Source organism: Hermetia illucens, chromosome 2 (assembly GCF_905115235.1).
Source record: "Hermetia illucens chromosome 2, iHerIll2.2.curated.20191125, whole genome shotgun sequence".
Taxonomy (NCBI): Eukaryota; Metazoa; Arthropoda; class Insecta; order Diptera; family Stratiomyidae; genus Hermetia; species Hermetia illucens.
The window spans coordinates 52,435,130-52,462,253 of record NC_051850.1 but is presented as its reverse complement, the minus strand read 5'-3'; the positions used below and the strand labels follow the sequence as shown (position 1 = coordinate 52,462,253).

Sequence of the window (27,124 nt, the reverse complement as noted above, 5' to 3'; positions counted from 1 at the left end):
CCGGCGCAACAACCGGTATCCGGTCTAGGCCTGCTTTAATAAGAAACTCTAGACATCCCGGTTTTGCGCCGAGGTCCACCACTTCGATATCCCAAAAAGCTGTCTGGCGCCCTGACCTACGCCGTCGCTCCATCTCAGGCAGGGTCTGCTTCGTCTTCTTTTTCTACCATAGATATTGCCCTTATAGACTTTCCGGGTGGGATCATCCTCATCCATACAGATACGGTGACCCACCCACCTTAACCTATTGAGCCGGATTTTATCCACAACCTGACGGTCATGGTATCGCTCATAGATTTCGTCGTTATGTAGGCTATGGAATTGTCCATCCTCATGTAGATGGCCAAAAGTTCTCCGGGGGATTCTTCTCTCGAACGCGGCCTAGAGTTCTCAATTCTTCTTGCTAAGAACCCAAGCCTCCGAGGAATACATGAGGACTGGCAAGATCATTGTCTTGTACAGTACATTGTGGAACAGTAGATGATACCCATAATTGTCAAGTTTTTAGGATTTAAGATTGATGTGGATGATTTGCTCAGATTAAATGAATTGCCACAATCTTTTCAATGATGATAATCCAACCATTCCTAACCAATCATCTCAACCCTATTATTCATCCCATCCTTGTGGAAAACTAAACTGTTGCTGTTTCTCTGCCCGTTTGGCTGCCTCTCTTTATAGAGCTAGAATCACCATTGTTTCCCACGGAATTGTCTGAAAAAATTACATCGTGGGCTTACTCCTACGGTGAGCACTGTCCCTTCCTTCCCGTTCAATCGTACGTGTTTAATTCTCTTCTTGAATACAGGTTATGATGCCATTCACTGCCTTCCATACTTCTCGTAAAGGTCTCTTTAAGAATAGTTCAAGTATTGCCTCTCGGGTCTTCATATTGACTTTCAACACAAAAGTTTTCATGTCCAAAGCGACGGAAATATCGGTGATATACACCATGGCCCGTCAGAACGATCCGAAGCTAGATATTTGAAATCATCTTTTGTTTTCACTTCCTCCTGTGAATATTATCCTAATGTTTCTGCCACACACTAACTGTCCGTATTTTCTCTTCTCGTCACCACTCTCCGATATTACTGTCACCAAGTACTATCTTCGCATCTCCTCATCCAAAATGGCATTGAGTTTCAGACAGACAATCATGCCTATTACTTTGTTTGACCTTGTCTGAAATGTGGTAACGAATTTTAATGGCCTCAGACGATATATTGCCAACAGACTCTTCTTGTGTGCTTTAAAATTAAGGGCCTTCGTCCAAATCGATGTTGCATATAACACAATTGACGTGCACGTGCACAGCAGCCCTTTCGGTGGCTTGAGTCTTGTAATGTTGGCTATCATGCCAGTCATCACAGTTCACCTTGCCGTGCTTTCTCACTCGCGTAAGTCAGGTATTCTTTGAAAGTTAACCGATTATCTGCCATTGGACCGAGGTATTTGATGTGTGGCTTGGATTTACCACATCCTGTGCCGCACGAAACCTGAAAACTTCCATCAACTTACGGGCACTGACTAATGGAGCCTTAGTCTTGTGTTCCGCCTGCTCTAGCCCCTGAGCTACCAGCTATCCTTTGATTAGGCTGACAGATGTCTTATATGCTCAGACAACATCTTCAAGACGTTTGTCTACTGCTACAATCGCGATGTTGTCAGCATGGAATGGTTTGTTATGCAGTTCGATTCGTAGTACATGACTTTACATTTTATTCCAGTGTTACCACTATCGCTGGTTAATCTTCTTTTTCTTCAGCCTTTGTTCCGTTCACAGGTGGGATCGGCTCGTCGGGATCGGTTTCGCCACTTTATTTTATCAAATGCCTGATCTGGATGCAATCGCGAGGGTTTTAAATCCCCACCCAGCGTATCAAGTCACCGTTGTGGCCGACTGGTAGCAGCCTTTGCATATAATGCGTTTCAACAGTTTTCCTATATGGTCCAGTAAACAAATGAGGGGCTAGGCTGGTTGGCCAGGTAGCTTGGCATCCTTTGGTAGTGTATGAGTATTTGCTTTTTCCACTGACACCAGAAGATGCCTTCCAAGCGGGTATTAAAAGCGGCAATGAACTACTCCAGTTTTCGCTGTTTTCAGAGTCACATTGGCTATTCCGTTTAGTCTGGGTGCTTTGTTCGTCTTCTATCACAGTTGAAATATCCTCTGAGTATGCTCTTTTACTATTGAAATGTTAAATCTACCTTGTGGGAATGGAGTGGCCACCATTTTGTGTAATCAAACGTGTAACGCTTGATCTGCGGGGCATTAAATTCTTTCAGCTCTTCTTCGCGAAGTTATCTAAAAGAAATGTGAGATGTTTACAAAATAAAAATAAAAAAAAATGTGTTCGAAATGGCAACCTCTCAATAAAATCTCGTGGTTTCGATTCACTTCTTTCACTTCCAAGTTGATTTTCCGCGGTCTAAATCCTTCTCCTAACTTTGCCGGCAGAAAGAACAGTACAACTGTCAACTTGCTTCCAGTAAGTCCGAAATCTGAGTCAAAAATGATCTCCTGTGCCTATCGGCCGGTCCCGCTAAACTTGACCTTGAACTTCTCAAGTTCATGTTGCCAGCAGCGTTGACGGATGCGGTAGATCATTCCCTTATGTTACAATCAGTTGCCCGAATGCATTTAGCAATGTGCACCATGCGGCGAAACTTAAGGTAATTGCAGACTATAGAATGCAATATTTGATGAATTTAATCCTGAGAAAGGCAAATGAAATGCCGCTCCCATCGCAAAACCGCGGTCACTACAGAGCAGCTGGGTTTCCGAGACCTGCTCAAGGAAAGCCAGCTGAAGACCAGTGGGGCAATCAGTGGCTGAGTATTTGAAGTCCTTCGGCTGACCGACGCTCAGATGACGACCATCCATGTTCTCCAACTCGTATTGAACCGTTCCGACTCTGCCAATGACTTTCGCTTTCACGAACTTCTGATCCAGTTTGGCATTGTACCGCTTTGCTTTACTGTTTAAATTGAAGAAACCATCCTGAAATTCACGAGCTCGGGATCGTAAGTTGTAATCCCTCTCCTGTGTCTCCCTTGGTTGGAGGATGCGCCTCTGAGCCTTTGCTCTCAGAATAGTAAGTTTATCCTGATAATAGACTTTCAGGGCAGTATCATCCAAGGCGTTCAGTAATCGTCGAAAGGCGTAGGTGCTCCCATGAGTGACCATGCTTTGCCCAAAAACGATGTGATAGAGGGAAGTTGCTGAACGAAGTGCACAGTTGATGGATGTTATCCCAATCTCTTTGATCAGGACCGATATAAGCGGGTATATCAGCCAACAGTGAGCGATTTAGTCTCTGAGGCGTTTGCGTACGGGAAGTATAAAGCGGTGTAAATGTGTTGAATACCATACTGGTGCAAAAGATCGTTGATATCCACGGATTTGAATACATTCGAGATAGAGAATCTGGGACCAGATGTTGTGATCCCTACCTGTTCCTGATGATGAATGAGACTCCTTGAGGCTTCAGTGGGCGTGAAGATCTCACTGGTTCATCAGCCATTTGAGCGAAGCGTGGTCAGTTATTACTTCGAATATTGTGCCTGCATTGTCCGTTCTAAATTTGCGCACTGCCTCCACTGCTGCCAGACATTCCTGCTCAGTGACAGTATAGTTTCGCTGAGGTTGAGAAAGCTTCTTCGACATATACGCTATAGGAACTTCATCTCCCTCCTCTGTCTTCTGCATTAGCACCGCTCCTATGCTATGTTGACTTGACGTCACAATGGATGTCGAAAGGTTTGGAGAAGTCGCGGCTGTGCAAGATCGGACCCGAAGAGAGACTCGTTTTCAGAGCGTCGAATGCCGAGATGGCTTCCTCAGTCCAGCAAAACTGACGCTTCTTTTGAAGCATGTCGGTCAACGGTGCAGTTAGCGAAGCGTAACTTGGCAATCGCTGAGACTCCCACATTCCAGAGCCTAGCTAGCACAGAGGCGTGCAAGAGCGTGTAAACTAAGCGCTTTGATGGAGCTTCAGCATTTGCGAGCAGAGCTTCATGGTCACTTAGCCAATTTATTTTAGGTTTTGGGATAGTTCTGGGATAGTACTTTGTGCAGCCTTGTTCGGAGGACATGCATGGAGGGCTTTATCGGACCATGATATCTTTCATCAGAAACCTTGACTACGTTGACGACATCTGCTTGCTCTCTCACTGAGTCATGGACCTTGATCAATTGGCTATGGGCTTGGAGATGCGGCAAACTGAGTTATATTGAAGGCGAATACTAATAACCATTAACTAAGATTCTCAGCCTAACGCGTCATCGCGGATGTTCCCATCTGCATTGAAGGTGTCAAGCAATTTTTCTATCTTGTTAGCATTGTTTCTTTGTTTCTGCTAATGGTGCCACCTACCGGTCTACGCTGACGATATAGACTTTATGGAAAGAACAACTCGAGATGTACAGTCTACCTTCATCCAGATCGAGTGGCGGCGCGAGATCTCGGGCTGCACATTAATGATGGCAAGACGAAGTATATGGTGGCAACGTCAGCATCGAAAACTAACCAACCAACATCAAACCGCCCTGGTCAAACGAGAAGAATAAAGATAGGAGACTAAAACTTTGACACCGTTGAAAATTTCTCCTATCTAGAGTTAAAAATCACAACTGATAACAACTATGTCGATGAAATTCACGCACGGTTCTTGGCAGCCAACCAAGCCTACTTCAGCTTACAAAAACTGTTTCACTCGAAACGTCTCACCATAGGGTCAAAGCTCTTACTGTACAAGACAATGATCTTGCCAGTCTTTATGTATTCCTCGGAGACCTGGATTCGAAGCAAAAAAAATTGCAAACCCTTAACCGTGTTCGAGAGAAGAATCCTCCGAAGAATTGTTGGGCCCCTATATGAGGACGGATGATTCTGTAGCATACATAACGACGAAATCTATGAACGATACCATGACCGTCTAGTTGTGAATAAAATCCGGCACAACAGGTTGCGGTGGGTCACTTAATCCATATGGATGATGATGATCCAGCCCGCATAATCTGTAAGGAAAATATCTATGGTAGAAGAAAAAGACGAGGTAGACCTTGCCTGAGATGGAGCGATGGGGTAGGTCAGGACGCCAGACAGCTTTTAGGGATATCGAAATGGTGGACCTTGGCGCAAAACCGGGACGTCTGGAATTTCTTACTAAGGCAGGCCTAGACCGGATACCGGTTGTTGCGCCGTTGATTATGATGATGAGTGGTACCACCGGGACTAGATATTACCCGAAACATTAACAACGCTAGACTCGCTTTCGCTGTTTCGTCTAAAAGCTGGCTGAGAGTAGAAGCGACAGCTAATGTTACTAGAAAGCTTTCGTCAGACTCAATTTCAAATAATGAATTACCTGCAGACGTGTTGATTATAAGATGAAAATGGCAGTAGAAAGGTCACGTGTTGAATGAATAAAATTCAACCTGGATTTCGTGCTTCCACAAGCATAACGCATGTATGATCCATATGATCTGAAATTTAGTTTGGAGGTATTTCTATCAGAAGCCAAAGTATTGCCAAAGAGATTATGTCTGGCGTAGGCGGAACAAAACACGGCCGAGACTATTTAAAACTGGTTACTTAGACAGAACTAAACTAATGATTTTTATCAAGTTGTCAGAAAGTGCAGTGAATTATGCACTGAAAAACACAGAACAACAATTTTGGTCCAGTCATTCTCTGCAGCCCGTATTTATAACAATTCTTAAACTCAGGAACTCAATTTTTCTATTTAAGATAAATTATCTTCGTTTCGTGATTTCGTCCAAATAATCTATATCATCATCCATAAATTTATTCAAGGAGGTAAGCGCCAGTCGTGTGGTGGTATTTTAATTAATTTATTTTGGGGTTCATTCCAAAATTGCTCTATAAGTAAGCTTGAAATTTCGTATATTCTTTGCGACTGAAATTTCGATTTTTTCGTCCCTTTTGCGTCTCTCCAAAAAAAGAAATTTTCAAATTTATATTTAGCTGTTTTGTTCGTTTTTCGCCCTTATTATGCCTCAGCCTACTCACCCTTCATATCATAGGTATGAACGGTTTTCCTAAACAGAATAAATTATTCAGGTATTGGACTTAACAAGTTAACATTTCACGTAGGCGTAGTAGAATAAAATGGCGAATTCGACTAACCCACAAACAAAATATGTGGACGCACCATTATCATAATGAAAAATAAGAACGTGGTTTTCATATTTCTGTGTACACAAAACTGATACGCCTTGCGTTCTCATCAAAGCCACTGTCAAGGTTTTCTTTATTTGGGGATACCCGAGCATCACCATCATCATCTGCGATATTCGGTCAAAACGAACTTGGAACAAGGGAAGGATGGAGGAACACCATGTACCATACTATTAACCTTGACCCGCTTTGCAGAGGATGAGAAAGTGGCGTGAAAGCAAACAAGGTCGTGTGGAGAAAATTCGGGAGATGATAGAAGAAGAAGGGAGGATGACGATGATTCAGTCTATTCTTAACCTGCTCTGAAGCAAGGACCCGTTGCAGTGTGGGAGACCTTACCACGAACTCTGAATCGTTTTCGCTTTTCACTCCCGGATTTCTCTTTTCCTGTATCCCGACTATATACATCCACCCATATATTCGCAATTTTTCTCCCACGCACACCTAGCATTCGCCTTTTATTCCTTGATTTCTTTGATTTTCGCGCAATAATGTCCTTCAGCCCACACACAGTCTGTTTCAAATACAGCCATTATGTGGAAAACATTCCAGGCTGTGTGGAGGCGTTATATAAAGCTTCCTAGTAACCATGAATTGGCACACTCTCCTACTACGGTCAGGGCACATGAAATTCTGGCATGTGGACGTTCATACGCATGGATGTATATACACAAGGAGCTGATTAAGTCTTCCTACATCATCCATTCATTCATTCAGCAAACAGATCTATGATTCAGGGAATGGGTGCGAGGATGCGCAGTAAGGGCTTAGGAGTGTCGAAATTTTTGGGAGAATGAAGTTGTTTGCCACTTTTCGTTGGAATGATGTCTCTTTTCAAGAATGAAGAGAAACTATTTAGTTTTTGAAGGCTGAAGGATTTGAAGGACTTTCACTTGGGCGGGAGAAGGTGCAAATTCGCCTTGGAATCAATTTCCAGACATTGTCAAACTTCAAACCGTTAACAAAAATTTTAAGGTTCTCGGTTATTTTAGGAGCATCAAATTACGTACTTTTTTCGTTAACTTGTGAATATGGAATTTTCGAAGTACTGTTAGCTTAAGTTGCTAAAGTGCTTGACTCATATGCCGTAGGATGCTGATGGTTAACCCACGTTAATGATTGGAATTCGCTTAAGTGTCCATTGGCCTTTTGTTGAGTTGACCGGGACTGCCATTTGGCCCTTGATGTTGCCTCCTCGCCTTGCCTTATGCCCATTAACGCAAATAGAGGGAGTGCGATTACCGCTCATACTGAAAACCTTAGTTGTGTTGGTGTTTATCTTTAGTCCAATCCTGTTTGGCCCAGGTCCATGATTCCTTCTGCAGTGGAAGTTGCCGAGTAATACGCGAGAAAACTTCTTAACAGTGCGGAAATCAGAATTAGAATCAGGTAGTATGTAGGATACGAGCAGCTCACCAAGGATTACACATGCTTAGATTATAGACACATGTCAGCAAACTGCCGGGGATCTATGCCAAGTTTTCAAAGGGAACTCGAAAGAACTAGGATGCGGTTAACACGATCGGCATCCTACAGATCAATATGTACCGGAGTGCAACCGCTCATGAGTTGCTAGTGCAGTTCGCTGTGGAGATAAAAGCTGATATGATGCTCATCAGTGAACAGTACCGAAACAAGATCCCAGCTTCACGGCACTGCGACTTATCAGGTATCGCTGTCATTTGGGTTTGGAATGACGGCCGCCTTAGGGTTCTTGTCATGGCTTTGTCTGGAAAGGAGAGAACGGTCCGGCGGCGAGAACAGAGGACTCATAATTTTAAACGCCCAGGCTGCGAAGAAAGAATTCCCGACGTAACCTACGCGTTGGATCCCTGGTGTCGCTGCTGAACGAATTGCGAATTCTGGAAGACTTCTCAGCAAGTGACCACCAATACATTGTGTTCGATGTAGTTGACGCTACCTCTCGGTATGCATCAGCCCCGTGTAGCCGGGAGATTCGTCAAAGCTCTCGGAACAGCAGCTGACACTGTTGTAAATTTAATTATAAACCTAACGACAGCATCCTTACCTAAGAGGGCAGCAAAACATATTTGTTGAGGAATGGAGGAAACTGCCGATTTCCGGAAGCACACTGACAGAGTACAGATCAGCCAAAGGGAGATTCCGCATCTCGATGAACATAAGCGAAGTTCTATGCTGAAAGGACTCGACGAGGTGAATGGAGATCCATGGGGACTCGACTATAAACTTATAACCCGGAAAATTGCAGCTCTGCAGAAACCCTGTTCAACGTGGATGTCGCCTAGGGTGGCCCACTTTTCTTCGTAATAGAGTTGGAAGAGGAAATCATCATCATCAACGGCGTAACAACCGGTATTCGCTTTAGGCCTGTCTTAATAAGGAACTCCAGACATGTCGTTTTTGCACCGAGGTCCACCAATTCGACATCCCTAAAAGCTGTCTGGCGTCCTGGCCTACGCCATCGTTCCATCTCAGGTGTGGTCTGCCTCGTCGTCTACCATAGATATTGCTCTCATAGATTTTTCAGGCTGGATATCCTCATCCATACGGATTAAGTGACCTGCCCACCGCACCTATTGAGCCGGATTTTATCGACAACCTGACGGTCATGGTATCGATCACAGATTTCGTCATTATGTATTTAGGGGGCCAAAAATTCTTCAGAGGATTCCCCTCTCGAACGTGGCCAACTCTTCGCAATTTTTCTTGCTAAGAAACTAAGTCTCCGAGGAATTCATGAGGACTGGCAAGATCATTGTTTTGTACAGTAAAGGCTTTGACTCTATGGTGGGACGTTTCAAGCGGAACAAGAATAGAAGAAATACTTTCTATGAAAAACAAGGAGGCGCCAGAACCCGATAGTATTCCGGCATAGGTGTACGAATTTTTGTTACACAATTGGCTAAACTCCACTGCTCGGCTCATTTAGCACTTGCCTGAAAGAAGGCATTTTTCCTTTTCGCTGGTAGGTGCCAAATCTTGCGCTGGTTATCAAAAGGACAGGAAACCCTGGGCTGTTCTCTGCATACCGACCACTCTGTATGCTTGACACGGCCGGGAATGTTATCAATCAATGATATATTCGCTGAAGCAATACGTGCTGCCGGGGACTTGCACCTAAACAGTTTGGTTTTAGACTAGGGAGATTTTAGAGGGCCAGAGGAGGATAGAGATCATATCGGGAAGAGTACAGGGATTCATCCTAGGGCCGGACCTCTAACACGCATCCCACGATAGCCTGTTAAGACTAATCATGCCAGAAGAGTCGTGCCTGGTTGGTTATGCAGATGATATTCACAAACACACTTGTTGTTAGACTCACTGTCCAACAGGTGGGGAAGCGAACATATTGAGATTGAATCCAGACCCTGCATCTCATATCGATCAGTGAATTGATAATCGTGTCAAAGGCAACGATTAAATACTTGGTGCGACGCTGGTGAAGCTTTTTCGGGGATATGAAAGCAATAGCGGACAAGGTTGCAGCCGGGGTTGTGGCTTAAGTCAGTTAATGCCAAACATTGAGGGTTTTACGCTTTCTATCTGAAAGCCGTAATGACAATCACGGGAATTACTACCGTTGCCTTTGTAGTTAAGGAGCGTAAAGCCATGTACGAGCACAAGATAGAAGACTCAAGGGAAAGAAGAACGGCAAAACGAAACAAGATGCAGATGGAATGCAGGGCTCCTCGGCAACTTAGGTGCTTGGCTGAATCGAAAGGATAATGAGACTGACTATTTTTTGACTCCGCTTCTAAGTGGTCACGGAGGTTTTCAGTCTTACCTGCACAAGATTGGGAAAGCAGTGGCTTGAACTAACAGTTCCCTTGCTTCTCTTCCCTCCCGTTGGTGAAACGAATTTCCTGACTTGAATAAGCGGCGGAAAAGCGGCAAGCCAAAAATAATGTGCGAAATGGTTTCATGCTAGTTCTTTGGTATCTTACTATTGTTTAGTTAATAGTTCGACGGCGTGCGGTTGATACAGTCCAGAGGAAAGGAAACATAACGTTCTTCTGCCAAGCTAGCATGAATAACATCACCGATTATGAAAAGAAAAAGTTCGCTGACAACACGCAATTTTGTTTGACTCCGCTTTGAACTTTCCTCTGAAACTTTACCTTGAGGGAGCACGTTACATTTTGCGTCATCATATAATATTTACTAGATTCTGCGGAATGCCCCTCCTACGCAAAGCACTCTAGATACACACGGGGATCTAAATTTCGCACCTTGCTCGACAATGATCCGAAGGGTGTTAACGTGGTTGGTAAAGGAAGTTCTAAAATGGAGAACGACCTGCTTTCTGTCGTTCAAGCTTCTGAAGTCTCTTCTAATATGTTCCAGCATGATTTTAGCTAATACTTCAAGTTTCCGCACTCCTCCAGGTTTTGTAACGTCCTTTTGGGACGTGTCCGATAACATCAGCCGCACTTTTAATGGCGCCCCAGTGCTTATCAATATTCTTAGTGTTTTTTTTTTGTGTCGCTGGAGACGGCCCGTATTGAACTTCGGAGAGCGACGCACTGTTTCCCTGCAAACGGAAATGGAAAAGTTACTTGTGATGATTTCTTCTTTATTTTAGATGTCACCACTTTGTAGGTTGTGCCCCAGGGATTTACATCAGCGGTTTTTAAGGCTTTGTGGGATTGTTCGACTTTGCAAGCATTTTCCTCTGGGCACCTTATTTTCTTATTCTACCAATCGCAAAATTATATCACACGCATTGACAACACACTACATTAGCTGTTTGTACAACTTTTCTACTGAATCTTGGTTTATATCGGTGGAATTCATCAGCAAGTCAAACGCATCTTTATCGAAGAACTTGCTTCCGTTTTGGACCTAGTTGTTTGGGATTCTGCATCTTTCTGTGTTCTTCGATTTTGACCATTGCCTTGCCTTAGGTAGAGGGGAACAACTGGCGAAAGCGATGTTAATGATTAAACCCGTATTCCGAAAAAGGGTATCTTCGTGCTCCTTTCTATCGCGAAGGTTATAGCTAAAATAATCCTGAAACGCCGCAAAGGATGTCTCGAAAACTTGATCGACAGAGTGCAGGCGGGTTTTCGCTTTGTGTGCGCGGAGAGACTATTATTAGGACGGCATATTATTATGTCGGTCAAAGAGTAGTATAGGTCCCAGGGCGAAACGTGGATTGGTACCCACGATTGAGCATAAAACCTGGGAAACGCCTGCTGAATCAACACCGACGGCTCTACTACCAAAACCTATCTCCAACTCCACGTGGTGATCGCTGGGAGTTCTTACTATATGAAGAACTACAGACGGAGAAGGATGAAGGCGAGTCTTCCGCGCCTAAAAACGGGACAAACTGTACCAACTGGTCCTCCAGGTTGGGGTTTGGGTAGGGCTGACAATCCTACATGGAAAACCCATGTTACGGAGCCACAAAAGGAGCCTCGGACAGGATGGACTTTACAACGACGAACCCGGCAACGACAACGGATTAACGATTTGCGCATTTTCTTATGGAACGTGCGCTCCCTGTACAGAGATAAAGCTGATGTGCAGCTAGCCGATACCCTGTCCCGATATAGGGCTGATATAACAGCGTTACAAGAGATGCGATGGACAGGGACCGGTTTCCTGGAGAAGAGCCGCTACACCATATATTATAGCGGTCATCCAGTAAACCATGTGCTTGGAGTAGGTTTCTTAGTCAGCCAAAAAATGAAACCTGCTGTTATCGGCTTTGAAAACATTAGCGAACGGCAATGTACTTTGCACTTGCGAGGCAGAAATATAAGCCTCATTAACGTCCACGCCCCTACAGAGGAGACTGCAGAGTCGGACACGGAGACCTTCTACGAGGCAGTAGAACGAACCCTCGAAGCCTGTCCCAGATATGATATTAAAACCATACTTGGGGATTTTAACAGCCAAGTAGGGAAGGAGCCCATATTCAGGCGATACGTTGGCTCCCATAGCTTACACGAAAAAACAAATGATAGCGGACTGCGGATTATTCAATTAGCAGGGTCACATGAAATGGTTGTTGGAAGTACCTGGTTTGCGCAGAAAGCGGTCCACAAACATATAACATATAGGAGGGCCAATATAAACTCGGACCACTATCTCGTTGGCATGGTGCTCTGAGCTCGAATTACGACACCATCTACAATCCCCTCTGACAATCAGGTGAGATTGAATACTGAAGCCATCCGCAACACAGCCCTCCGCGCAATAACCGCAGTCAACAGAGGTCTTGGAGATGAAGCATCAACAAATGATCTTCGCAACCACTTGAAGAACGTTATCATTGATACGGCCACAAAGATACTTGGCCCCAGCCGCAAAAAAAGTCGGAACGGCTGGTTTGCTGATGAATGTAAGCTAGCAACGGAACGGAAGAATGCTGCATACCGAGTAATGTTGCATTCTCCAAGAATGCGGGCACGCGCAGAGACCTATCACGAACTCTGTGGAGCGGAGAACCGACTTTATAGACGGAAAAAGGAAGCCTGGGAGAGCCAACAAATCTGTGTACTAGAAAAGTACAGGGAGCAACCGCACGAGGCGCGGAAGTTTTTCCAATAAGTCAGCAGGATGAAGCCTTATACACCTCGATGTTCATCCTGCCGAGACAAAGAGGGAACTCTGATTTCCGACAGAATGGGCATATTAGAGCGATGGGCTGAGTACTTTGATGAGCTACTGAATAACCACAACATCGGCGAGTTGGAGGTCCCGCCAATTGACAACGGACAAATGCTGCCACCACCAAGTATAGGAGAAACAGTCCGTGCAATCCATCGGCTTAAAAATCATAAGTCGCCAGGAGCCGATGGAATTACAGGCGAATTGATTAAATATGGAGGCAACCAGTTACACCAAGTAGTTCATCAACTTGTGGTCAAGGTATGGGACAGCGAATCAATGCCTAACGATTGGCAACGAGGCATTGTCTGTCTCATACATAAAAGGGGAGATATCACACTGTGCAGCAATTATAAAGATATCACGTTGCTGAGTACCATCTATAAGATATTCTCCGCTAGACCTGATAGCCCCATATGCCCAGAACATCATTGGCCCATACTCAACACTCCCAACAAATCAGTAACAGATCAGATTTTGTCTCTGCGGCAAGCGATGGAAAAACTGTTGGAATATGGACAACAGTTAAAGTCGCCTATGATAGCATAGCCAGGGTAAAACTGTACACGGCCATATGAGAATTTGGTATCCCGACGAAATTAATAAGACCGACCAGGCTGACCCTGACCAATGTGTGATGCCAGATAAAAGCAGCAGGATCCCTCTCAAGCCCATTCGACATCAACAACGGTCTACGACAATGGGATGCCCTATCATGCGTTCTCTTTAACCTCGCCCTTGAGAAAATGATCCGTGATGCCGAAGTAAGTGCAAGAAGTACGAACCTTTTTAAGTCCACCCAACTACTGGGCTATGCTGCCGATATCGACATCATGGGAAGAACGACCCGAGACGTACAAACTGCCTTCATCCAGATCGAACAGGCGGCGCGAGATCTTGGGCTGCGCATCAATGAAGGCAAAACAAAATATATGGTGGTAACGTCAGCACCGAAAACCAACCAACCAACAACATCAAATTGCACTGGTCAAACGGGAAAAATAAAGATAGGAGACTACAACTTTGAGAACGTTGATAATTTCTCCTATCTAGGGTCGAAAATCACAACCAATAACGATGATGAAATCCGTGCACGGTTGTTGCCAGCCAGCAGAGCCTATTTCAGCTTACGAAAACTGTTCCGCTCGAATCGTCTCACCATAGGATCAAAGCTCTTACTGTACAATACAATGATCTTGCCAGTCCTCATGTATTCCTCGGAGACTTGGGTTCTAAGCAAGAAGAATTGTGAGCTCTTGGCCGCGTTCGAGAGAAGAATTCTCCAAAGAATTTTCGGCCCCCTACATGAGGATGGATGATTCTGTAGTCTACATAACGACGAAATCTATGAACGATACCAGGACCGTCCGGTTGTGGATAAAATCCGGCTCAATAGGTTACGGTGGGCGAGTCATTTAATCCGTATGGATGAGAATGATCCAGCCTATAAGGGCAATATCAATCAGCCCGTTCATTTGAGTATTTCCTATCGATATGCTTGGTACCTCTTGTCTAACGCTGGTCACGAATGTTGGAGTGGTCCCTATGTTATGTACTTCTAACTTATTGCTAAGAATAAATTCAAGAACGTATTTACCTCTTCGATTCGTGTCGCTGGTTCCCCAGACTTCGTGATAGGCGTTGGCACCGCAACCGAGGAGAAGTCGTAGCTCTCTCCGCTCATAGAACTTGATCAGTCTAGCGACTGGTTCCTGTAGGATCCAGATGTCGTTTCCTGGAAAGTAGCCCGATGATGCGACTACCTATAGAGTCCTCTCCCGGCTACCAGATATATTTAAAAACGATCCAAGCTCTTGATTTTTTGCAAGGGGAGTCCCAAATTACCTGCATGCTTCGGCCGCGCGAATTTGCCCCCGGGACACCCAGCGTTCTTGAATTAATGTTATTCCAATGTTATCCTTGGAACTTGCCCTTGCAATTACCGCCGGTGCAGTTTTTGTGGTGTATTAGTTTTTGGAAGATTGGAAGTATATGCGCTTAGAGAAGAGAGCTATGAAGTTGCGGTCATTATCATCGTTGAATTTCATTAGGGATTTGTCTACTTCATCTCCGATTTTCAAGGGGCGTTGATTTGTAGGTCAACGCTAATATACTTTCGGAAATTAAACTTGTTCGTTGATTTGGTTATTATTTCCCTACTCTTATTGCCTTTTATAGGGACACTCGCAAGTATCATAACGACGAACATAGCTCATAGCACGGCTAGCTGTCCAGAGGAGACGGTGTCTACGCTATTACCTTAGACTAACGCGTCCCCCAGTTGCGTTCCTTTGGGAGTTATCAGTTTGACGGTTCAAAGTGGCACTCTTTATGCTGGCTTGGCCAGAATGAAAGAATTCAATCGACTATGACATCTTTCCTCTAACACTTCGACTACACTGATGATATCTGTTTGCTCTCTCACCAAGTTATGGGCATCGACTAAGAATGGACTAGATTTAAATAAAGAGCCAAGTAAAGTCGGACTGAAGACAAACACTAATAAAGCCAAAGTTCTGAGTGTAATGAGTAATCGCGCTCGCTGCCTTGTCTAAAATTTGAAAATGGTGTTATCTCAACACCAAGTTCAGACTATTCTATGCTAATGTTCTTTCTGTGTTTCTATATGGGAGTAGCATATGGAAAGTGACCTCCTTTGTTACTTATAAGCTCCAAATCTGTGTTAACATTTGTCTCTGACGTGCCAGCAAAGGACGCTTGATACAATTTTACCACCAGTTATCCTTGGAAGTGTTGATCAGAATGCAGAAGTGGCAGTGGATCGGATCCTAATAAGGAGGTGCGATAAATCTATTGCTGACTCTGCCATGCAGTGGAATCCACTATCCCAAGATGGATGACGAACTGGTCGTCGTAAGAGGACATGGCGCAGAACAGTGGAGGAGGATTGCGGAAAACCGCATTGAGGACGATGGTGTGTAGGTGTGGCTGACGAAGTATGCCTCCTTTAAGGGATGAATGGCAACCATATATAAATCGTGAGACTTGTAGTTGAAGAGTTTACGCTAGATTATGTATTTAGATATTGATTTTTGAACGAATAATTGTATGAAATGCAAACATTATGCAGATTCATATGAAGGATAGTTCTTGAAAATCTTGAAATTCGATCGACTATGCATTTGGAATTTAGACATATGTTCATATTAAAACTCATATTAAAACTCCTTTGGACTGTTAGTTTGTAGTTAAAATTTATGTGAATTGCCTCAACTTCAATTTTTAACCCTCTCAATGACCTCCAAGAAAATAATATCTCACTCTTTCTTTTTAGATTCAAAATGTCTCAGAGAAAAATGGATCCTCCTATGGAGGCAGCTATAAAAAAGCCACGGCTTTCAGATTCAACCCCATCTGTCTCATCTTCCTCAACACCAACAAATTCACCACAATCAACCTTACAATCGTTGTCACCCGTAGAATCAACCAGCTCATTATCAACTCCAAGTGACCGGAAATTTAAAAAAATACCAATTTTCATAGTAGATTTTCACAATGATGTACTGGACTTCATATACCGTAGCTTTGCAACCCGTCATCTGCCTCTGAAAGGAAATACTCTTATTCACTTCGATTCCCACCCTGACATGGTGATACCCCGTTCACTGGATCCCCAATGTGTGTTCAACAAGTACGATCTCCTGGATGAGTTGAGTATCGAAAGCTGGATCATGCCACCCTGCTATGCCGGACACTTTGATAAGCTCGTTTGGGTCAAGAATTCATTTTGTGATCAGATGCCTACGGGAAACTACGATTTCAATATTGGAGATCATGATGGTGAAATTCGAGTAGATTTGCCGTTGGACTACTTTGTTTCGGAGGGGAATTATTCGAAGACTGATCAGTTGAGCAATTCAAAGGCGCTTAATCTCAAGGTGATAAATTCGGATGACTTGAAAGACGGTGATTTGGAAATCCAGACTAGTGAGTCTGGTGCTGTCATTTTGGACATCGACTTGGACTTCTTCAGTGTAAATAATCCATTCTTAGCACTATATAGTAAAGCAGATATGTATAAGAAATTGCAAGCAATCTATTCCTACGATGAGTCAGGGAATCGAGATGAAGTGGCCAATCGTCGTCGGGAACAGCTTGCAGAACTAGAAAAACTATTCACTTACCTAGATTCCAAGAGAACACTAGACAGCTACGAAAACACATCGATACCCCCGGATCGGTATAAGTTAATCGTCGATCTTGTGACCAGCATCCGTGGTAATTATAACGACGAGGAGATCGATTGGATACTGGTAAACAATGCTGGAAATACTTCTGATAACAATGGGCTTCCACATCACAAGAGCACCGACGAGGAATTGGAGAAATATTATGAAAACTTTCAGAAGTTTTTGAAAGGATTAAATTTAGCGCCTACTATTATTACGATGGCAAGATCAACAGAAGATGATTACTGCCCCAAAGATCAGGTTGAATCAATACAAACAAGGGTCGTGCAGATACTTCACAAGGTATACGGCGACAAAGTTACGGACAACCCAATTAAAGAATATAAGCAAGACAAGTGGGACGTCATGAAGCTTTAAGGTCTACTTCCAAAGATTAATATAACATCCCTGATTAGAAACATTTCAAAAAATAGAAATCCGAAAAACTTTTATCTTCCCAAATCAGTTTGAAAGTTCAGGATGTTTTATTTTCTAACAAGTGTCGGTTTTTGTTTTATAGAATGAAACACTAGATGAAAAGCCAAAATAAAACGGAATCAAATTTTTATCTTTCAATCTTTCAATATGCGAAATGTACATACATATAAATATTTTATAAAAATAAAAGGAGACACCGACGAATTGGTCCTTAGGGTCGACTTGCAGAACTGAACGTGCTTATATAAGATTGGCATATATGGCACGATTTTGAATGGTCTTCCGTATCCGAAACGTCAAAACCCTGGGAGCTATTGTAGTGTGAAGATGCACTTCCAGTTCTTAAATGGGAGTGCAATGAAGGACATATTCCAGAAGTCCCGTGACTGCTGCTCCTACTCACACTGTAGAATTATAAGAAAAAAAAACTATTCAACTCCTTTTGCCTTCATTGAAAAGCAGTGAAGTTTGATTTTATTATTTTTATTAATTTCAAAATTAAATTATTTGTTAATTTCTAGGTTAGAAACTTTAAAGGGTTATCAATTCTTAAACCTAATTCTTTAGCTATACCAGGAATTGATTTATTTAGCTATACCAGGAATTGATTTATTTAGTAAGAGGATTGTTGTGGAAAATTGAAATTGAAAAAGATTTTTTGCTAATGGCAAGTTTAGTCTTAACCAGTTAGTGAGACTCGAAGAGCTTTGTCTGGCTTAGTGCTGGTCTATAATAAATTGTGCCCCTATATAGTAACTCCTCGCCATTCTCCTCTTAGATTCGCAGCCTCGCCCCATCTCCATCATGTTATATTTCGCTTCGAGTTCTAATCAACCCATTCTAATGACTATGAAAGCTGGTAACCGGATCCATTCAAAAAAAACTTTGGGCGTTACTGTTGAAGATGCCTCAATATTCATTCAATCACCCTCGAATTAGAAACGTTCTGATAATTGGGATTAGGCTCTGAGACTCAACACCTTGACCCCAATAGGGAATATATCTTTGTAAGTAGATTTTTAATACATAAGGTAGCAATTCGACCAATCAGTCTTCCGTGGAATGCTTTAGCCAGTCGGCTAGATGAAGGGAAACTTCGTAATAGCTATCGAAATTTTTGGATGAACCTTGCATGAAGTTTTACATTAGCTCAAGGATATCTCGGTCATCTAGTGGGTGTCTGACAATTTGATGGAACATTAAGTACCAGCCTGATACTCCCAGCCTCAAAAGCGTATATGCATGAGAATAGTACGGGATCCCTTGTAGGGATGATCTAGTCAAGTCTTCCATCCGATCTTGTTAATTGGCAATGATGTTGGTACGTCATCAAACCCCATCATTGAGGCGATGGCAACTGTGATAATGCTCGTCATTATAGTCCAAGTCTTATCTGCCGCGATGTTCATTATTTGTATGATTCACCTCGTACGTGTGCAGGTTGGGAGAGTCAGAGCGCTTCATCCAAATCTTGTGAAGCAATGTAGGCGTCCCAATATCCAAGATGTAGAGTTCCAGAGCTCAGTCTCAATTATCAAAGACGATTCGGACGTAAAGGACTGCGTGAACATTGTGACAACATATTCTACAGTAACCTCCTAAAGTTACCTTTTTGAAAATATTTGATTTCTAAGCTCCATAGCCATAATAAATGGTCGGATAGAGATGATATCAGTCTCTCAACTTTTTTCTGGACTAGGATCCACGGACATTTGCTTTCGTCTTCTTAGTTTCGTGTTTTTCCTTATGAAACAAGTGTTAGTATTGGTTATTTCCATCATGCCATAAGTTTTCCTATCCCTTTCTTCGTTAAAATACCGCAAAAGTTTGATATTTTGGTGTTTGCTTTGGGGATTTGTAGTCTCACAGGCAATTGCCCTCCAGAAGGGATGGAAATTTATGGGCTAGCAACCTGCAAATTTTGAAAGTTTATTGCTACCGAAACGCCAACAACGCTTCGGGTAGGGACTGATCTTACGGCTACGACTTTTGGCTATCGAAAACGGACTATGAATGGTTCCTGGAATGTGCGCACGCTCCTCGACAACGGTAACCAGGGCACTCAGGATGGTCGCTGTCTCCAATTCGTGCGAACGAACGATATACGCTGGACATTCTGGGCCTAAGCGAAATGAGAAGGTGGGACTCTGGAGAGTACTCCTCTTCCTCTTACGGCAATGAACCTTTGTATCTGGAAAGCCGAGTGGTAGCAGACGCGAATTTGGAGTCGGATTGTTGCTGGTGGCTACCGCAAGGCGCACTCTCTTGACCTGAGGGCCGGTTTCTGAGAACTATCTTGCTGATCGGACGGCAGATACAGATGAGTAATCCGTTTGAGAATATCGAAAGTATGCTGCTATCAAAATGCTCTTTTGTCGGGTTGTCAGCCATATCCTGAAGTGGCGTCATAAGATTTAGCTGGCTACGGAATCGTGGAAGGAGATCGATGAATGGAAGAAGTTAAAAGCTTTGCTGACTGGTGCGAGTGATGGCGGCGTGACACGCTCGAACTCCGATACCGAGCGAAATTCCGGGAATTTCAGCACAGTGGGCATCTAGTCACGATAATATTCGAATACGGACTGTTCCTACAAACAGAAGGGAAATGATTGTGGCTATCAATGCACTCAAACGGAGTAAAGCCGTTGGACTGGTCCTCCAGGTTGGGGGTTGGGTATGGCTGACAACCCTACATGGAAAACCGAAGTTGCAGCGCCACGAAAGGAGTCTCGGACTGGATGGAATTTACAACGACACACTCGGCAACGAAAACGGACTAACGATTTGCGTATTTTCTTCTGGGTCGTGCGCTTCCTGTACAGATTTAATGCTGTCCAGCAGATAGCCGATGTCCTGTCCTATTATAAGGCTGATGTTACAGCGTTACAAGAGATGCGCTAGACAAGGACCGGTTTCTTGGAGAAGAGCCACTACACCATATATTATAGCGGCCATCGAGTAAACCACGTGTTCTGAGTAGGTTTCCTTTTTGTTCTTCAATGGTGCGACAGGCTAAATCGGCTCTTCGCCTACAGGATAAACTTCCTCCAATCATCTTGATCTTTAGATTGCGTCCTCAGTTGGAAAATTTCAGCAGTTTTTTGCTAGCCTCGTCCACTGAACCCCCCCACCGTTCGCGTGGCTTTCCCACAGGGCAGTGTCCTTCAGTTGTGCCTTTGAATACCTTGTTAGGTATTCGCTTGTCGACAATCCATTTTACGCGATTGCCCCGTTGTAATTTTCGTAGTTTTGCCACCTCTCTTTCTAACGCCTGCGTTAGAGTCCACGGTTCACAGTCATACAGTAGCACAGGCCGTATTGTGGTCTTGTAAATTCGGTGCTTATTTTTCCTGTCCACCTTTTTACTTTTCATTAACTGTAGGACTGAGTAGTATGATTTGTTGGTCATCATTATTTGTCGCTGAACGTCGTCCTTTTCATCCTTCGCTATGTTTACTCCTACGTACATAAAGTTGTCCGCGTTTTCAAAATTAAAGTCGCCCATTGTCAGGTTTTGTCGTATTGGCGCCTGTCTTCGTGATTGGGTCATGAATTTTGTTTTCTTTTAATTAATTTTTAGGCCGACTTCTTGCGCTGTTTCACTTTATTGGCGTCTGGAATTCAACGTTTCATGATGTTATTGTCGCCAACGAAGCCCATTATTTGCGACGATTTGTAGAGCAATGTTCCCATGGTTCCTAGCTCCAGTTTGCGGATAACATATTCGAGGGCTAGATTAAAAAGCATGGGGGTGAGTCCACTTTCTTGCTTTAATTCGCAGTTCGGTTCGAAGCATTGCGTTAGCTCGCCATGCACCTTTACATGGGATTCAGTCTTACCTATTGTAAGGTCGGTCATTCGTACCAGTTTTTCTGGTAGGTGCAACCCGCTCATTGTAAGATATGGTGCTTCTCGTTTGATGCACATCGATGTTGAACTGATAGCATTTTTCCAGTCCTTGTTTGACCGCGAAAATTTGGTCCATCGTGGATCGTCCTTTTTGAAAGCCATATTAGTATTCACCAATTAATTTTTCTGTATATGGCTCTAACCTAACTTGTAGGACGTGCATAACAATGAAATGCCTATGTAGTTGTCACAGGTACGTTTGTCTTCTATTTTGTTAATAGGACAAATTACGCTCCTGCACCAGTCGTCAGGTAATTTTTCATTTGTACAAATTTTTAAAATAAGTTTATGTAGAAGATTCATCCCGGCAATTTCTTCTGCTCTGTAATAGTTCAGCTGGAATACCGTCAAATCCCGAGGTCTTCAGTTTTTGGTTACCCAGGGCGGTTTTCAATTCTTCTATTGAAGAAGGAAGTTCGACTGGTATGTTGTTTGTGATTTCCGGGTTCGTCAAAGCTGTACTTCTCGCTGGCGCTTCCACTGGGTTGAGCAGTTTCTTAAAGTATTCCATCCATCTTTTCTTGATATCATCGGATGTTTCCTTGGTTATTCTTACTGAGATTTGTCTGTGGCCTATAGCTTCGTACGAAATCTTTGACTGCACCGTATGCGGCTCGTTCATTTTTATTTTTCATGTCGTTGTCAAGTTCTAATATTCTGTCATTATTGTATTTTCGCGGTTTTTTCCTGCACGTCCGGTTTGTTATTCGCCGAAGCTCGTCATAAGTTTCTTGGTTTCCCTTTGTGAGTCTTTCTATGTATTTACGGTAAGCTTCGTTCTTTTTGTTGATTGCATCATGACATTGCTCGTCGAACCAATCGTTACGTTTGCGTTTGGTTTGGAAGTCGACTGCCTTTTCTGTTTTTATTCCATCTTTTAACTTTAACCACGTTTCTTCGACGTCGAATTCCGCTAGCGATGTACTATTGAGGTAGTTAGATAGCTGTGTAGTATATGCAGCCGTTATTTGCCTGTCTCTAAAATTATCAACGTGAGACCCGCTCTGCCTCGCGTGATATGTTTTGGTTAGTCGACATCGAACTTCGTCCTTACTAAAATGTGGTCAGAATCATAATTGGCCCCAAATAGTGACCTTACATCCGTAATGCTGGTTGCAGCCAGTTTTTCGTCATGTCCTTTTGTGAATGTCGCGATGTGGGAAGGAAGTAGAGCTTGCCGTCATGTTTTTACTATTAGCGAAATCACTAAGACTGCCCATTGTCATTCATGTCTTCATGGAGGCTATGCCTTCCAATTGATCCTCGATTAGAATTCTCTCATTTAATCAACGCGTTGAAATCCTCTAACTCTATTTTTATGGGGTTAGAAGGCAGTGTGTCATGGACTTGTCCCAGGGTATTGTAGAACTCGTCCTTGACCGCGTCGTCTTTTTCTTCTGTTGGTGCGTGGCTGTTCACTACCCATACGTTAATTTTTGTTTTGATACGGATCGCACACAGCTGTTCATTTATTGTCTATTTCTTTAAATTTGTTATCCATGATAATGTCACCCCAAATTCTCCGCTTCTCGATTTTTTTCCCTTGTGAATATTGTGTGTGAACGTATGTTGTCAACCTTGCATGCGAACTATTTCGTTTTTTGGATCGCCAGGATGTTGATGTTGTATCCTGAAACTTTTTTGAGAAGTTTTCCTAAAGCTCCGATTCTATTTAGAGTGCGGACGTTTCAAGTTCCAAAAGAGTAAACCATATTCCGTAGCTGAAGCCGTTGTCGTTGAATCCGTCCGGACTGAGTCTCTTAGCCTGGTTGCGGTGACAAAAGGGTATTGTCAAGAGGGGTTGCCGAGACCTCGGTAGTAGGTAAGAATATAGCAACGCAAAAGTGGCGGCACAACGTGCACCAAGCCATAAAGAATATGGTGAGGGCTACTAGAGTCCTCTATAATAGATAGCAGGTGGAGGAAACGAATAATATTATAAAATAATAATAAATAATAAAATAATCAGCAGGCACCTAAGAGAAAAAAAAGGCAGACAAGAAAACCAGCACCAACAGCTTCGAAGGAGGAAAGCGTGCAGCGAATGTAAAAAACTCGATCAGCGTAGCGAAACCCAAGACGAACGAAAACGATGGATGGACTAAAGTTACCAACAAAAAAGCGAAACGAAAAGCAAAAGTGCGAACTCGTCCAGATGCGATTGTTATCTCCAGTAAGGGCAATCTGTCCTACGCGGAGATACTCAAAAAGGTCAAAGCTGATCCCGACCTAAAAGATCGGAAATGTAAACAGAATCCGAAGAACCCAGAAAGGGGATCTCATGTTCGAGCTGAAAAGATTCAGTGTAGGCGAAACTGATGACTTTCGCACTCAAGTGAAAAACTCACTTGGGGAGAATGCCGTAAGGATCTCGATGAAGTGACATCGAAAGGAGAAATTTGTACTGCTCTGGAAGAGCAATTCAAGTTGAAAGAACTTACCGAGGAGTCTGTTGTGAGCCCAAATGCCTATTGTGCGAAGTAAAAGAGGGACAGGATAACCGGCATATTGCCGGACGTGGTAAATGTCCGGAATATAGGAAGGCGCTCACTGTAATGAGAAAATGAAGTTTATTCAAATAAACCTGAATTATTACAGGGTCGCTCAGGATTCACTTGAGCGGAACACGTTCGAATCTGAGATGGAAATTGCCATCATAAGTGAACCGTATAGACACAATTATAATCTCACCCTGGGCATGGAGGATATCGCCAATACCTGCACAGGTTTAAATTGGACACCTCACCCGACTGTCCAAATTGCGATGGAGTCCCAGATGACCCAGAGCCTGTATTCTTCCACTGTCCGAGATTTGTGGAAGAAAGGAGGAACTTAGAGGAGACTCTAGGAGAGGTGCAGGTACCAGCAAATCTAGTGCCGAAAATGGTAGCACATCAAGAAAATTGGGATGCGGCCAACTGCATAATCGATCTATCCAAAATAAACTACGAAACGCAGAGGAGACGCAGAGGAGACGCTGTCACGTGCGCTGCATATAGACGAAAGGTGACTAAGCTAGAATGAGCTGACTCCGCCACGTGATGTAATACCTTATGGTAGTTCCGCTGACAGGAAGGGAGTCGGGGGTGGTTTTAGTGGGTAAAAATCCCACACGCTGGCGTATCCAGACCAGTGTCTTTTGAAGATTTCCATCTCCTGAAAAAAAAATACTACTGGCCTATGCTGACGATATCGGCATCATGGGAAGAACGACCTGAGATGTACAAACTGCCTTCATCCAATTCGAGCAGGCGGCGCGAGATCTTGGGCTGCACATCAATGAAGGCAAGACGAAGTACAATTAATCAACATCAAATCGCATTGGTCAAACAAGTTGCGGTGGGGAAGTCACTTAATCCGTATGGATGAAGGTGATCCAGCCCGGAAAGCCTATAAGGAAGGAACGTTGGCGTACGCCAGAACGCCAATCAACTTTTAGGGATGTCACATTGGTGGAACTCGGCGCAAAACCGGGATGTTTGGAGTTCCTTATTAAGGCAAGCCCAGATCGGATACCGGTTGTTGCGCCGTTTATGATGATAACATTATATGAAAAATAAACCTTACCAAAAGTTTATATGTCTCTTGTTTACTCCTCCAAAGTATCGCGGGGGCACAAAAATCTATCGCGATGTAGAAGAATAGTGAACCATAGCAAATTTTGACACTGTAGTTTTTGGATTATTCTAAAATGGATGGCGGACTCGGTGCGGGGTTTACTCGAAGTCACAGCGTTTGTCAACTAGAGCTATTGGCAATCTGGAAAGCGTTCTGGCTGCTGAAACAGCATGTAACCCAATACCGGAATATAAGTACGTATAGTCGGAAATGGATGAGGATGCTCCCACCCGGAAAGTCTATAATTGCAATATCTATGGTAGAAAAAGAAGACGAGGCAGACCCTGTCTAAGATGGAGCGATGGCGTAGGTTAGGATGCCAGACAGCTTTTAGGGATATTGAATTGGTGGACCTCGGCGCAAAACCGGGATGTCTGAAGTTCCTTATTAAGGCAGGCCTAGACCAGATACCGGTTGTTGCGCCGTTGATGATGATGATAGTCGGAAATGACTGAGTGGAGTTCAGTTGGGTTAGCATGTCTGATACGCAAATCGAGATCCTGCTAATTTCCGTAAAAAGTGGAATTTTCTTCTACTTCCTTAATGCAGCCGACATGGGGTGGCGAAGCACGGATATCTGTGGCACATCGAGGAAAATGTGGCTATCATATAAAATATCAAAAGCGAACGACTCTTACTGCGTTTACTACGGAATACATGTCAAATTACAGCTATTATATATGTATAGACGCATCTGTGTATATGAATCAAGCATAGAGCTATCTTTTTCCGCTTAGATTTGCGAATATTCGTACATATGCACTTAATCTAATATGCCACTGACCTTTGCGTTACATCTCCATATCGTATTTTATTAGCCAATATGCAAACAGGTATTTGATCGTCATTAGCTTCAATTCGTTGACCATCTGCCTGCAGGCATCCAGGAGCTGTAGCCAGCCTGAAAGATGTAGAAGTCAAGTGATACGCGTTAAGGTACAAAGCGAAGGTATTCTTGATACTTTGACATTTTCTTAGCATGACAAACTGGCCGTTGCCTTTTAAGACTTTTGATCTGATTATGCCGTTCCTCATGCGGTATTTCTTCCTTTTCAACTGGTGGCAGGTTGAGTGGTATTTCAGAAGGGTCACGATGGTAACCGGAATATACTTGACCGGGATTTCTAACAGTGGTTCGGCCAGATATTTCAATTTTTGGGGCAAGGACACCCTGGAAATAGGTTAGGAAGTTACTGCTTATGTTTAGAAAAGGTTCTGAACATTTGATTATTATGATATAATGATGAACTTTTCAACTTACCGGGAAATTTCTCGACGGGTTCATCAACAACTGAACAACTATCTGCTTTTGAATGCAGCTACCGAATCTGAGTATGTGAACACAATCGGTATGTGACGCTACGGATTGCAGTATCCTCCCCAATGACCCTTTATAATAAGCTAGTCTTCGACCTGTTTGCCAAATTGCAATTTCAATCAGTTCTGATGCTATCGCCTTCTCTAGATCTTCCAATGTTCTAACTGATTTGAAAAATCCTTCCATTGCAAAGGACTCATGAGCTAGAAGTGGGAATTTTGGTTCCATTGGACCAGTTTTGAAGAAGTACCCCAAGGTCTTTAGAGTAATTTCTACATATCCGCTTGGACAAAGCCAAACTCCTGGGCAGGATATCTGAAAAGATAAAGAATGTAAGGTGGTACGTTTATTACCGATATTGTCAAAAATATTACGGAGTGTAATTCAAGGTCGACCTTGATATGAAGTCGGTTCCTCATTGTCCCCCTTGTCATTTGCAAAACGCAAACATTTATTAGAAATAGTTGTAAATATCACCGTTGAAAATATACAATCGGAAGCTGACTAACGAGAATGTCAGACTGAATGAATGCAATGTCTGCAGTAACTAGATGTTATGGCGGATTGTTGCTTAGGAACAGAAATAAAGACCGATTTTGGTGATAGTACATGCCTTCATTGAACATTAAATGTTTTCAAAAGGAACCAACATAGCTTATATTATTCAATTTCACCAAATTGGTGGAAAAGAATTTCTTGTTTTATGGAAATTAGTCGGCTTTATAAGGAATTATGATTTCGAACATAGATTAGAAGATACTTTAAAAAAACATAAAAATTAAATGCGTTCTCACTGATTTATTTAATCATAACAAAAACCGTTTTATGGAAGTAAACGATTGCTAAAT

The 27,124-nt window shown here is 43.1% G+C and overlaps 2 protein-coding genes across 3 annotated transcripts in view; one reads left to right on the top strand and one right to left on the bottom strand.

The window, feature by feature from the left end:
- Positions 1-17,550, top strand: part of LOC119649995 (UPF0489 protein C5orf22 homolog) — a 94,215-nt gene extending 76,665 nt beyond the window's left edge. Inside the window, exons 3-4 of one of the 2 annotated variants that reach the window (XM_038052456.1) lie at positions 16,099-17,403; positions 17,469-17,550. In XM_038052456.1, the coding sequence (XP_037908384.1) occupies positions 16,106-17,371 (1,266 nt within the window). In that variant the 5' untranslated portion in view covers positions 16,099-16,105 and the 3' untranslated portion in view covers positions 17,372-17,403; positions 17,469-17,550. Of the gene's footprint in view, positions 1-16,098 lie in introns of both variants that reach the window. The other variant, XM_038052455.1, reaches the window with a different exon arrangement.
- Positions 17,505-26,823, bottom strand: LOC119649996. The gene is made up of 5 exons (XM_038052457.1): positions 26,651-26,823; positions 26,220-26,591; positions 25,921-26,129; positions 25,743-25,859; positions 17,505-17,835 (listed from the first exon to the last, which is right to left on the bottom strand). Exons 1-5 carry the CDS (start codon positions 26,708-26,710, stop codon positions 17,643-17,645), a joined length of 951 nt encoding a protein of 316 aa, XP_037908385.1. The 5' UTR covers positions 26,711-26,823; the 3' UTR covers positions 17,505-17,642.
- Between the last annotated feature and the right edge of the window lie 301 nt (positions 26,824-27,124).